General features: G+C 40.8%; 1 protein-coding gene across 1 annotated transcript; it reads left to right on the top strand.

Moving 5' to 3' along the window:
• The first annotated feature begins 418 nt into the window (after window positions 1-418).
• On the top strand, window positions 419-5,130 carry LOC114868212 (extracellular calcium-sensing receptor-like). The gene is made up of 7 exons (XM_055514137.1): window positions 419-482; window positions 665-818; window positions 1,129-1,306; window positions 1,438-2,232; window positions 2,339-2,566; window positions 2,688-2,811; window positions 3,523-5,130. The coding sequence occupies exons 1-7, from the start codon at window positions 419-421 to the stop codon at window positions 4,428-4,430; spliced, it is 2,451 nt and encodes an 816-aa protein (XP_055370112.1). The 3' UTR covers window positions 4,431-5,130.
• Window positions 5,131-13,506: the final 8,376 nt, after the last annotated feature.

Here is a 13,506-nt window from a genome sequence, read left to right as displayed (position 1 = left end):
GTGGGTCATGACAACTGTATGACATTAGGCACCATCACCAAAGCAGAATTCTAGTTTGCTTGTATTCTACAGCTACAGAACCAAGATTTTTTATTTATTCATAAACATCATCATGAAAATGCTAGTTATACACACTGTAGGTCTACATTGTTATTTTTCATTCAGTATTTTGTACAGTAATTGTCCCTGTTTTGCCAATGAATCCGTTCTTCAAATTTGTTTATTTACTGGTAAAAATTAACACTGTGATAACACAACATTATGTGATGTTATGATTTTGCTGTTTATATTGTTTATATATTTTAAGCTAAATATAGTTCATTAAATAATGGTAACATGTGCTGCACAGTGTGTCATTCCTATCTGGTAAGGCAGAAAGAAAAAATATGTACAGTACTGTTGGAGTAAATGTGTTGCAATGACGTCACCTCCTCCTTCTAATACTACTTGTACTACAGAGTTCTACAGAGATAGTGCCACAGGTGCCACAGGTTTTTTTAATGACCTTAAATCTATAATAACTAACAAATGCTATTAATCTGCATCTTGGTGCATGTGATTTGACATCATTGTTTGTTCCTCATAGTCATCATGAAAAAGAGGTGGTCAGATCAGGTCTGGGTTTTTTTCCATCTGTTGTTGGTGGCATATGTCTCTCAAACAGAAGAGTTGGTGTGTCGGCACAGAAGTGATCCTGACAATTCCCAATTATCTGAAGATGGTGACATTATACTGGGGGGAGTCTTCCCTTTCCACGGCAACTGGAAGGACAGACAGGAAACTTACACAAACAAACCACTGCCAGCTGAATGCACCAGGTAATTTGTGCTGTAATCATATTTATACTGTATATCAAAGAAAACTTTGGTAGATATTCAAAGATTTTGCCAAGCTGGGACTTATAATGAAAATGGTTTTACAAATTAAAAATATTTCCAAGTGTATGTGTGGCATTAATGTGTTCATATACTTTTATTTTTATTACTAATGCTAAAACTTGTTGTTAAGTTTGAATTTCAGAGGGTTCCAGATTGCTCAGTCTATGCGTTTTGCAATTGAAGAGATCAATAACAGAACAGACCTACTACCTGGAGTCTCTCTGGGATATAAAATGTATGATTCTTGTAGCTCAATTGCCAGAAGTGTGAGGGTTGCTCTGGCCCTGTCTAATGACAACAAAGTTGTATATGAGACCTTGGAGACTTCCTGCTCCAGACCTGCACAAGTGCAGGCAATAATAGGAGAAGCATCTTCTTCTCCATGCATGGCTATAGCTACTGTTGTTGGACCCTTTCACATTACACAGGTGTGTTAAGAAATTGTAATTTTTAAATGTAAAAAAATATATAAATCACTCAACTTATACTACATGTGTTAAGAGCAATGGATGTTTCCCTTTTATTCATCATTGTAATGGGAGATAATTTCTTATTGTAGATTAGCCCATTTGCAACCTGTGCTTGTCTCAGTGATAAATCCAAGTACCCATCCTTCCTCAGAACAATACCCAGTGACTACTATCAGAGCAGAGCTCTGGCCCAGCTGGTCAAACACTTTGGTTGGACTTGGGTTGGCGCTATTAGAAGTAATAATGACTATGGCAATTATGGCATGGCTACATTCACAGAAACAGCTCAGCAGCTGGGAATCTGTCTGGAGTATTCTGTAGCTTTTATTAGAACTGATCCACTAAGCAAGCTACAAAACATAATTGAAATTGTGAAGCGTTCCACCTCCAAGGTGATTGTTGCTTTTCTCTCCAACATGGATATGGAGGTACTAATTTATGAGTTGTCTCAGAACAACCTCACTGGGTACCAGTGGATTGGCACAGAGGCCTGGATTGTTACTTCTTACATTGCAGAAAAGGATCAGTATCATATGCTGGATGGTGCCATAGGTCTGTCCATTCCCAAAGCACATGTCAGAGGCATGAAAGAATTCATTACAGATGTGAAGCCGCTGAGTTCACAGAATAACAACATGTTAATAGAGTTCTGGGAAACGTTATTTAACTGTAAATTCAATCAGACAAATTCATCACCAGAGAATCTGAAACAATGTACAGGACAAGAAGATTTAACCGGAGTGCAAAACGGCTTCACTGATATGTCGCGTATGCCTATATTCAACAATGTCTATAAAGGAGTGTATGCTGTGGCCCATGCACTTCACAAGATACTTGACTGCAAGAAAACATGCAATCGACTGATGCAGTTAGATCCATTTATGGTAAGTGAAAAATAATATCCACATTCCAAATGTTTTATCATCATGAAAAGGTGTGTCATATATAATTTACACACTTGAAAGGCAACTAAAATACATAACACTTTAGATTTTACAGGGTGTGAAAAACATTACATTTAAGACAAAGGAAGGAGATGAAGTTTACTTCAATGAGGATGGAGACCCACCAGCAAAATATGAAATTATAAACTGGCAGCCAACAGAAAATGGTGTTGTGGACTTTGTCACAGTTGGTCTATATGATGCATCTTTACCTGCAGACAAACATCTTAGTCTGCAAAATATGACTTTAACCTGGGCACAGAGGTCATCACAGGTAAACTGTCACTGATTGTCTTGTCTATAATATAATGGTCGAAATTCCTTTAAATGTGAGTTTTACTATCAAAAAACATCAAATATACTGCTTATTTTGTATTGAGATGTTGTTCCTGCAGGTTCCTGTGTCAGTTTGCAGTGAGAAATGTTTCCCAGGAACTCATAAGGTTCTCCAGAAAGGAAAGCCTGTCTGCTGCTATGACTGTTTACGATGTGCAGAGGGAGAAATAAGCAACACCACAGGTCTGGCACTGTCATTGTAAGATGTCATTACTGAGGAATGGTTACTTTTTGAATTTTATGTATTAGATCAAATATGAGCAAACTATAATGTGTCATGACCTGGACTGCTCTGTTGCCGTTTCCTGCTTTATTTTCATGTACGTCCAGTTTTGTTTTGTCTTGTTCAGTTCCTGCCTTCTGTCATTTACTCTGGGACTTAGCTGTGTTTATCTAGTTCCTGTTTTACATTCTTCAACTTCCTGTTTAGTTCCTGATCTGCTCTGGTTCCCTCCGGTTTCACGCCCCATTCTCATAAGTACTCAGCTGTGTTTAATCAGTAATCAGTCAGGTATTTATACTCCAGTACCCACCACACTCGTTGCTAGATTGTCTGCTCATGTACCCAGTTTGTCAGCCTTCCAGCATCTCGCAAGTCCAGTCGCGTACCAGTCATTAGTCTGTCTGTTATTTTAACCGTGCCTCCGTCTAGTCCTTGCCTGTACAGTACCTTCGCTGTTTTTGCTTACCCGACCTCTGCCTGTCCAACCAAGAGCTACAATAAACCCTCTGAAACCTGACGTTGTTTCTGCGCTGTGCATTTGGGTCTCCACTGTGAGCTTCCCTGACATAATAAATAATGAGATTTGTTGTTAAATTTAAAAAAAAAAAGATAATTTTTTCATGTAATAATTAAGTTTGCTGTCCAAAATCTGCTTCATTCTTTATTTTCAGACTCGATCACCTGTGTGCAATGTCCACCTGAATTTTGGTCAAATGACAGAAGAGACGTGTGTGTAAAGAAGGAGGCAGAGTTTCTATCCTATGAAGAAATGATGGGAGCACTGCTCACTGCAGCATCTTTATGTGGAACATTCATGACTGCTGTTGTAGCCTTCATTTTCTTCACATACAGGAAAACCCCTATTGTCAGGGCCAACAACTCTGAGCTGAGCTTCTTGCTGCTCTTCTCCCTGACTCTGTGCTTCCTGTGTTCTCTGACCTTCATGGGTCGACCCTCTGAGTGGTCCTGCATGCTGAGACACACAGCATTTGGCATCACCTTTGTTCTCTGTATGTCTTGTGTTTTGGGGAAAACAGTGGTGGTATTAATGGCCTTCAGAGCTTCACTTCCAGGCAGTAATGTGATCAGATGTTTTGGATCAACACAGCAGAGACTCAGTGTTCTGGTTTTCACTCTCATACAGGTTGTAATATGTGTCCTGTGGTTAACAATTTCTCCTCCTTTCCCATTTAAGAATTTGAAGGTAGTCAAAGATAGAATCATCTTAGAATGTGCTCTGGGCTCACCTGTAGGATTCTGGGCTGTACTTGGCTACATAGGTTTATTGGCTGTGTTCTGTTTCATTCTTGCTTTTCTTGCTCGGAAACTGCCCGATAACTTTAATGAGGCCAAGTTCATCACCTTCAGCATGTTAATATTCTGTGCAGTGTGGCTCACCTTTATTCCAGCTTATGTCAGCTCTCCTGGAAAGTTCAGTGTTGCTGTGGAGATATTTGCTATTCTGGCATCTAGTTTTGGACTGTTGATATGTATTTTTGTTTCAAAATGTTACATTATGTTACTAAGACCTGAGAAGAACACAAAAAAATGTATGATTCGAAATAAGTTAACAATCTAATATCATGTTCATTACTAATGTTACAAAAACTTTGGTAATGGGAAATAACATCTAATACAATGTAATATACTATAACATTAGCATATACTGTATGTATAAAGTATGTAGTGCACAAGAGGATGTAACAGTAAAAGCAAGGATTTCCAATGTACTGTAACATTACAATGTTTTTGCAATGATAAACTTTTACAGCACAAGAGGGCAATAAACCCAATAGAGACCAATGATTGAAGTGCTCCATTTGTAGTGTGTTGTGTGATTGTCAATATTCTACATTATATTTCTTACAGTATTTTAGTTGGGCCTCCTAAAAATGTAAATAAATTTAGCTTAAAAGTTTCACAAAGATAAGACAAGAGAACTGTAAGGTTTTGTTTTATTTCCCGTTTTTATTCTGAAGGACTCTGTTTTCACTCGTCATGTTTGTTTTCCTGTTTTATTTTGTAGTACGCTCGGTTTCGGTTTCCCTCTGGTTATTTCCTGCTTCACGTTCTGGTTGTCATTACTCACACCTGTCCTGTATTAATCATTAGTCACCTGGGTATTTAACCACCACCAGTAACCACAGTGATCCGCCAGATTGTCGAGTCTCAGTACCACATTCCAGCGTTCCTAGTATTGCTACCTTGTTTCTTGATCACGTCCGTTACTGATCGCCGATTCCTGCCTGTCCCTTGACTGTACCTTCGCCTGGATCTAGTGGTAATATTCTGACTGTCTGACCTCGAGATTTGTCTATCCTAGTCTGTACCTCTGCCGAGCTCACCTGTGTACCGAACCCCTGCATGCTTCCTGGATCTGATCTTGCCTGCTCCTTTTGTGCCTGAAGACTTGAGACTTAATGTGTATGACCTGGATTGACTGACTACGCCTGTACAATAAACATTGTTTATTTACCAAACACCTTGACTGCACTGTGCATGTGGGTCCGACATCTGCCGAAGCCTGACAAGAGCACTTGAACACATCACAATATTAAGATGTGTGCACTGCATGCGTTCAACAATACAATAAATCCCATTGTGTCACGCCTCCCAGCCAAACTGAAAAACCTCCCCCTCAATAATTCCAAACCAAAACTGGATTTCCACCAGTATCTGCTGTGTAACAGTATCACTGTGAAAGTCAAACATGACAGAGCCCAAGTCCACTGAAGAAGTGATTGAATCCATTGTTGGGTGTATTGACCTAAACAGCCACACACCTGTATGGTGAAAGCAAAGGGGCATGCTAGCGGCCACAGTGACACAGAGCACTAAGCTTGCTACTGCCGTGTTGCAGACTGCAGCAGCAGGTTCAGCATTCTTTCAGCCTGGATTTCTTCATCTGGAATTATGTGGTACAGACTTCCACTCATCACCTGTTCCTGTATTTGCTATGTTGCAGTAGTGTGTTGCATTAGCTGTTGCGCGGTTAGCCATTAGGCCTTTGCACTGCAGTGCTTACAGCTGGGCAATCTCTACAGTAGGAAATTGCAGACAAACGTGGTTATGTCTCTTATTAAGTTGTCTCTTATCAAGTTGCTAATTAGTCAGGTCTCCACAATAAGTGCCGCTTATCTGGTCAGCATCCTACTGTATAGCTTGTGTAATGTAGCCATTATATTTGTAGAAGCTATTCAGTAAACAGTAAACAGTAACATTGTCTTTTTCTATACTATAGGCGGGCACATTCCATTTACCTACTTCAAGGAGGTTGCCAAACCGAGAAACCACTGCAGACACAGATATCTGTTGTTCAGCTCAGGAGTGAAGGTATGTACATTTACCAACAGTAAGAGAATTTCTTAGGCAATGGAAGATTTTAATTGATATACTGTTTAGATTTAATATTTGAATTGTTACAACTATGTTTACCTATCAATTTAGCACAGACAGGCTTGTCATCTTGTGTAGTTTATTTTTCCGTTGTCTTGTGATGTATATTGTTTGCATTAGAGAAGGTTGTGACATACTGTACATAGGATGTACTGAGCACTTTTTTTGCAGTAAACGGGTGCGTTGCTGACTAAGGATTTTAATCCTGCAGACCACAAAAGAGCAGGCACGCACACACGCGTGCACGCAACGCCAGACCTTCTCACTAGGATTGAGCAGTAAGGCAGAGGCATTCTTTCAGTCTGAGCAGAGTAGAACTCTTCAGTAGATTCAGATCAGTAATTGCTTTACTGTTGTGTTGTTTTCTTTTTTGGGTGCTGAACACGCGATCTGATCACTGTGTATTTCCGCGATCATGTGACTGTAACGCTGTAATAGATGTACGTGAATTTAAGAGGTGCACATTGAAGAGTTGTAATCTGTGATTTTGCTAGCTGAAGTGCTTTTTTGTGGTAATGTGCGGATGCTCTGTTTCTGCAGTGACCACGCCAAACGCACGATTCAACCACTGCGCGCTTCCGTAATCACGTGACTATATCACCAAATATAGCCCCACTTGTTTGTGTGACCGCAAGCCTTATGCACGCTAGTCCCACATAACATTCCTTCACACGCTTCTTCTTCCTGTGGGTGCCAGAAACGCGCGCTCCATTCAAAGGGCTCACCGGCACACATATGGGGTGAGATCTCTATCTTTAATCAAGAGCGTAGTTTTTAAATTCGAGAGCGCACTTTAGCGATTTAATGTTAAGATTTTTTCATGCTTGCTCTCAAAACATTTCCTTTGCTTTAAAAATGTCTCTGCTCGCGCTCAGATTTACTCTGCTCGCGTTCAAATCTTTATTCATGCTCTCAGATTTCTAGCGCTCGCGCACAAATCCTCCTCCTCCTTCTCGGTTCTTGCTGCTTGCTCTCAATTTGCCTTACGCGTGCTCTCGCTTCTACGACCTGAGACAATCCTATCAAAAATCACTAGTCAATAGTAGGCCAGGGCTGCTGACCAATGAAATGATGCTTACTTTTCCCTTGCGGAAGAGAAGCAATGAGAACGTAAAAAGAACACGGTGGCGGTATTTTGGTTAAAACCCTAATTAAAAGCAGTAACATCACTTATTATGGAAATTATGATTTGCTGAGTTATTCAAAATATTGTTGATACTGGAGTTAATATTAATTGTTTAATAAAGCGTTCACAATTTAATTGGCCATTGTCTGTGAATATTTGTATATGGTTTTACAGCACTGGTAAATTGAGTCGGCAATGGTACTGAGTTCACCGTTCAACTAACTTAAATACAATTAAAACTGTATTGGCTATTCGAAATTGGTTATGGGTCCCTGGTAACAGGGTGGTGTCCCGTAAATTGATTAATTATTAATTAAGTTAATAGTTATTAATTAATATTAAGTAAGTCTTTCACTTACCAAACTATAGACCTTTGTCATATATAGTTACATATTTAAGCTAATAACCAAAATTTGTTCATCTAAATCATAAACATAATTGGTATCTCCACTCAGGAGCTATAAATCCAATTATAATAATTTGTGCTCCTCACATATCGCCTACAAAGATAATTTACTGTCCTGCAAACCTGTACAAATAATCAAATCAGCCTTTTGAGACCATGGTGTTTGATTCATTTGGCAATACCTCAACCACCACACAAACTGTTGAGGTCTGGTGTTAGAGAAAATATTGTATGGCAACACCTGTACTACTTGAGTAGTAGTCATAAGACACATAGAAGTGTGTGGCAGAAACCAAGGTGCCCTTGATTTAACACTAGTTACTGAGAGCTGCAGTAGGAACAGTGTGCCTAGAAGCCTAGCTTCCACTTAGCATTAAGAGGCCAAGTGTAGCTTTAGCATAGGCTGCTATACCTCCAGTGGTACTAGTCTTAGCCTAGCTACTACTTAAGCTATTAGCTAAGGGTTAGCTGCCATCAGTGTTACCAAACTGTGCTTTGTTAGCTTAGCATTAGCTTAGCAACAAGCTACCACATGTCAGCTTGTGTGTGTGCGTGTTAGCATGCTACCTTTAGCATAGCTGCTGTGAGTTGGAGTGGCTTATAATTAACTGCCAAGCAATACCATTGTGTTGCGCTTGCCTTAGCATTACCTGCTGCTAACCACAACCCCAGAAATTGAGAATAGGTTATGCCAAGCCTTCACTGAAACCAAATTTAGTAGGCTTAGTGTCTTTTCAGATAGCAACACCTGCGGGGAGCCAAACTCGGTTTCTGCAAAACAAACCCAGACTAAAGCCTCCACAGCTAACACATAATAAACATTAAAGTAAAGATTGCAAAGATCTTAAAAATGTCAGTAACATAATTAGGAGACCTCAATAGTTATACTATTGATGACTGTGAAGATGAAATGCAGAGGTATTTATCTTACATGGCCAAGCCCCTTAACGGAAACTCACCTAGCCCAAGAGGTAATAGGTGAGTTGGCTCTATTGTGCCACCGCAAGGCGCAGGTTAAGGCTGCAGAGTATGGGAAAAAAAAGCTCTTCCTTGTGTGTAGTGGCTACAAAGCTGAGCAGGAGACCGTTTCCCACCTCGAGCAGAGTCTCTGGGTAATGAAACAAGAGCTGGAGCAGCTCCAGGAAGACAAGGAGAGATTGCAGCAGGACTGTGAGACACCCTACAATCTAGTCTCCTAGTGGCCCGCCAAGAAGTTGAGAAAGCAAGGAGGAAGAGCCAGAGTGATCAGGTAGACATGGCAGCCAGTCCAAGGAGACCAGAGCTGACCAAGTCAGGTTTAGGTGGTGAGAGTAGGCTGATGACAGGAAAGCCCCCACTCTGGGGAGGAAAACCCAACCTGAGAGCCAGAGTGACAGTGACAGGTTAAACCCTCTGTTGGAGGAGAAAGCACCCCGTCCCAAACGCAGGAAGCAGCGTCGGGTTCACCCACGTTACAGTGACCAGTGGGGCGACACAAGCTCAAGTGACTCTGATAGTGCTTATCCTTCCCAAAACTTAGGTTTGCGCCTACGCCAGCTTGAATCCTTAGCCAGGGATGTTGAGTGCTTCGATCCCAATAACTATGATTCCACCATAAACGACTACTGTCGAACATTGCTTACTGGACCTCCCTCATGCAACAGCTTGTAAGAAACTGAAGCTTATCTGGAAGACCACAACCAGGAGTGTCCATGTCTTCATGGAAACACTCTAGCCTGCCATTCGAGATCATTACTTTTTACTCTGACGAGCTTTAAGAGAAGAATATGCCCCATATTCTGACCCGGCAGCAGCTATCTTTGAAGCATTCAATGTCTTATGTCTAATGAACCTTCAAAAGAATATTACAGGCGTATCAGAAAGCCCTGCTTTCAAGGACGTACTGTAATACACCAGGTCTAGAAGGAGACAGTACGTTCCAGTCCTTATTCTTGTATAACCTCCATGACAGCATCCAATTTGATGTTGCCATGCACTGTAGAACAGGCAGACATACAATACAGGGAGTTGTGAGATATGCCCAGCTGGCATGAGAAACGCGTGTACGCCCCATTAGCAGAGATGTAGGGGATTTTGAGGGGATGTTTAGGTCGCGGTTTGGAAACCAAGTGTCCTTTCTTTGCAAAGCTCATTCTGGCAAAATGCTCCAATGCCACAGTCGTTTTGTCCGTGAACAGCACATTGTGAAAGAGTTCGTTAGTCTTAATCCACTGCTGAGCCTGTCGCAGTCGCGCTTCTTTATTGTGTTCGCGAAGCATCGGCCAAAACTCTTTGGTGAACTTACATCCCAACCTTTTGCGGGCATAGCGTATGGAGGTCTGGCTGACGTTCACTTCGTAATCTGATTGCAGGATCTTTTGCAAATCTCTTGCCACTAACTCTGTATTCTTCTTAGTGAGGTCATCTATGACAGCCATAACATGGCTAGAAGGAAAAAGAGCATGCATGTCAATGTAACCAGTTTTTAATGCTAAACATACATTAACATCGCCATATACTAAGCACAAAAAGACATTTGACTTGACTTACCTCAACATTTTTCTCGGACGTACACGCCTTGGCTGACACACCTTATAGTGTCTGCGTACAGTCCGCTCGGACACGTTGACTCCAGCGGACGCAAGATGAGCCCTGATCTCACGGAGAGTCTTTCCCTTCTTACACAGAACACGGACATCTTCATAGTGTGATTTTGAAATCTTGGTCATTTTCTTGATCTTTCGCAACAAACAAAACCTGAACAGGCCATAAGTAAACACTACTCAAAACAGTTTTTTTAACTGATTTATACAGTGCAGGAAGTAAGTGGTGGGGGCGTGGTTAGATCAGCTGATCACCTGGGCACGGTGAGAGACGCCACTTACGTCCTCAGAAGAGATATAAAAAAGCTTATTCTCCTCTGCAATTCATTGTTGGACCTCGACGTGTCTACAGATCCTAAAAAATGCCTGGACAGATGGATTCACGAACCTTCCTCTACGGGAAAACCACCGGCGTAAAACGAAAGGTACATTTCAGCCAAATGTACTTACTGAGTGTGTGTAATGTATTTCAATTTTCATTATTATTCCATAATTTAATATTATCTTGTCTTTCTGCATTCCCAGCAGGCTGTTTCAGCAGCAAAAGCAGTCTCAAAATTCCGGCTTGTGAAAAAAAAAATCAGTTAGTTTGATACATTATTTTTCACTTGTTTCACTTAAGTTATTAATCTAGCGTGATGCTCCACAATTATGTGCTAATATGTGCTCTGCTAATTGATAGGCCACCATATGTGAGGAAGAGATCCCTGCACCCTCAACGGTGATGGATACAGTGGAAGGGCTGCTGAAGCGGACGTCGAAAGCAGAGCGACAGACCACGATGCAGACAGTGGAAGAGATGCTGAGGCAGAGAGCTTGAAAGCACAGCGACGAGGCAACTTTGGGGAGACAGCCATCCTCAGGATGAGTTCTCTGCCCTTCAGCTGTCATTGTCACCCATGGCATCTGGTTCGCATCTGCCCATCACTACCCCAACCCAAAGAATTTGTTCTTCCACGCGAGCACGAGCGGCCACTGCCAGCCCAACAATTCTCCCGGACATAGTGCTGCAAACAGTGGAACCTGACGTGGAAAAAAGATTTTTAATGAGGCTAAACACAAAGACGGCCGTCCACGTCCGGACGACTATGCGGCCAGAATGTTTATGCAGCTTGTGGACTTCACCACCTACTCTTCCTGGGTCCACAAGGTGAACTGCAAACGCTCAGATTGGAAGCAAGGAATCCCAAAGAACATTCTGCTGAAGGTCAAGAGCACGTTATGATCCGGTACTCCTCAATTACGGAGAAGGATTGGAAAGACATAAAAGACCACATAAACGAAAGGCTGCGGAACCCGCGGAAATCGAATCCCAGGAGTGGTGAAGGCTGCTTTTAGATTTTTTATAAATTGTTGTTAAAAATGTAAATAAAAATTCACTGATGAACTTCTTTTAATTACTCTTTGTTTGTGAAAATGTCTACATATAAGATGAGGATATTTAGAGTCATTGATTGGATGTTTATGCAAACTATTGGCCATTAAGCCAAACTATAGGCCATTAAATTTTAACTCGCTGCTTTGAATAAATGCCGTTTGTCCCTTTTTAAACGGGAAAACGTGTATGTTCCAACTGTTTGATTTGTCCCCCAGAATAAAATCTTTTTTCCTCAAAACGAGAAAACGGGAAACGGCTTCAAATCTAATTCCAGGTCTAGTTTTGAAAACACTGTTTTCAGCTCGTTTATTTGTTTTTAACACGGTGCTGTGATTAAATTCTGTTTTTCGCTTATATCAAGAGAAACAAGGAAGCGGATGTTCTTTGTATTTTATTTTCTGGACAATTTACCTAGAAAACGGCTTATTTATTCTGGAAATCAAACGTATAACGTACACAGACCCGACACAGTACTTAAACACGAGGACATACTGTATAAAGGCAGCAGCGAGATCAGCATTTGACAACTTGATCCAAGTCATCTGCCTATGAATAGTTTGCTCCTCAGCACCATCGTTGGAACGCCACATCACTTTCTACATATCACTTCAAAACACATCAAATGTCATTCGGGCTCTCTCCTATGTTTTATTCAGAGTCACTGATTGGTCGTTTATGCAAACTATAGGCTATTAAGCTATCCCAGCCCCCCATTCAGTTGCAATGACACACAAGTCAAAATAAATTGGAAACACACTGTGTCTCCTCTCTAGTACCGAAACACAGAACATACTCTATAAAGGCAGCAGCAACTTTCTAAGTTGACAACAAACACTAGCGCGCATTGACAACTTGATCCAAGTCATCTGCCTATGAATAAGTGGCTCCTCAGCACCAAATAGTTGGAACGTCACATCACTGTCTGCTTCAGACGGTGACGTCACTTCGATTCTCTCGTTGCCTGCATTATCACATGCATACATTTCTGGTTAAGCTCTATCTGGACACATCATCTGTCATTCGGGCTCTTACGTTTCATTCAGAGTCAGAGCAAACTATAGGTCGTTTGGTTAACCTTAAAAGCTGCTACAACTCTCACTCCCGTATAGATTATATTTTAGTAAATAACTCAGTCTTACAAGATGTCTCTGACACCAATATTCACTCTATCACAATCAGTGATCATGCACCAATGTCCATTTCGTTGATTAAGACAGCCACACCATCAACCAGGATTTGGAGGTTTAATACATCCTTACTCAATGATCAAGACTTCATCAGTTATGTCAGGAGAGAATGGAAAACCTTTATAGAAATCAACGATACACCGGAAATCTCACCCTGTGTTCTTTGGGAGACTGGGAAGGCAGTTATGCGCGGTAGAATTATTTCATATTCATCACACAAGAAAAAAAAGGACATGTTACTTGAATTAGAATTAGAACAAAAAATAAAATCTCTAGAGATTAAATATGCAGCCTCTCCAACCAATGATGTCCTAGAAGACCTGAAGAATCTAAAGCTGAAATTAAATAATATAATTGATTGCAAAACTCAGTTTCAGATAGACCAATTACGCTGGGAGAACTTTGACCATGCTAATAAATGTGGTAAATTTCTAGCTAACCAATTAAAAAATAATAAAGAGAAACAAATCATCCATTCAATAACTAATAAGGAAGGCAACATTACTCGTGATCCCCATGAAATAAATGATACCTTTAAAAACTTTTACCAAGAGTTATATACGTCCCAAATAGATCCACC

Source organism: Betta splendens, chromosome 13 (assembly GCF_900634795.4).
Source record: "Betta splendens chromosome 13, fBetSpl5.4, whole genome shotgun sequence".
Classification (NCBI taxonomy): Eukaryota; Metazoa; Chordata; class Actinopteri; order Anabantiformes; family Osphronemidae; genus Betta; species Betta splendens.
The sequence above is the reverse complement of the archived record's forward strand: the minus strand, read 5'-3'. Positions and strand labels throughout refer to the sequence as shown.

Coding starts and splice junctions, on each gene's coding strand:
- LOC114868212 (XM_055514137.1), top strand. CDS start 419: ATGACGTCACCTCCTCCTTCTAATACTACTTGTACTACAGAGTTCTAC. Junction 483..664: donor CTACAGAGATAGTGCCACAG/GTGCCACAGGTT, acceptor TCTCTCAAACAG/AAGAGTTGGTGTGTCGGCAC. Junction 1,307..1,437: donor GACCCTTTCACATTACACAG/GTGTGTTAAGAA, acceptor TTCTTATTGTAG/ATTAGCCCATTTGCAACCTG.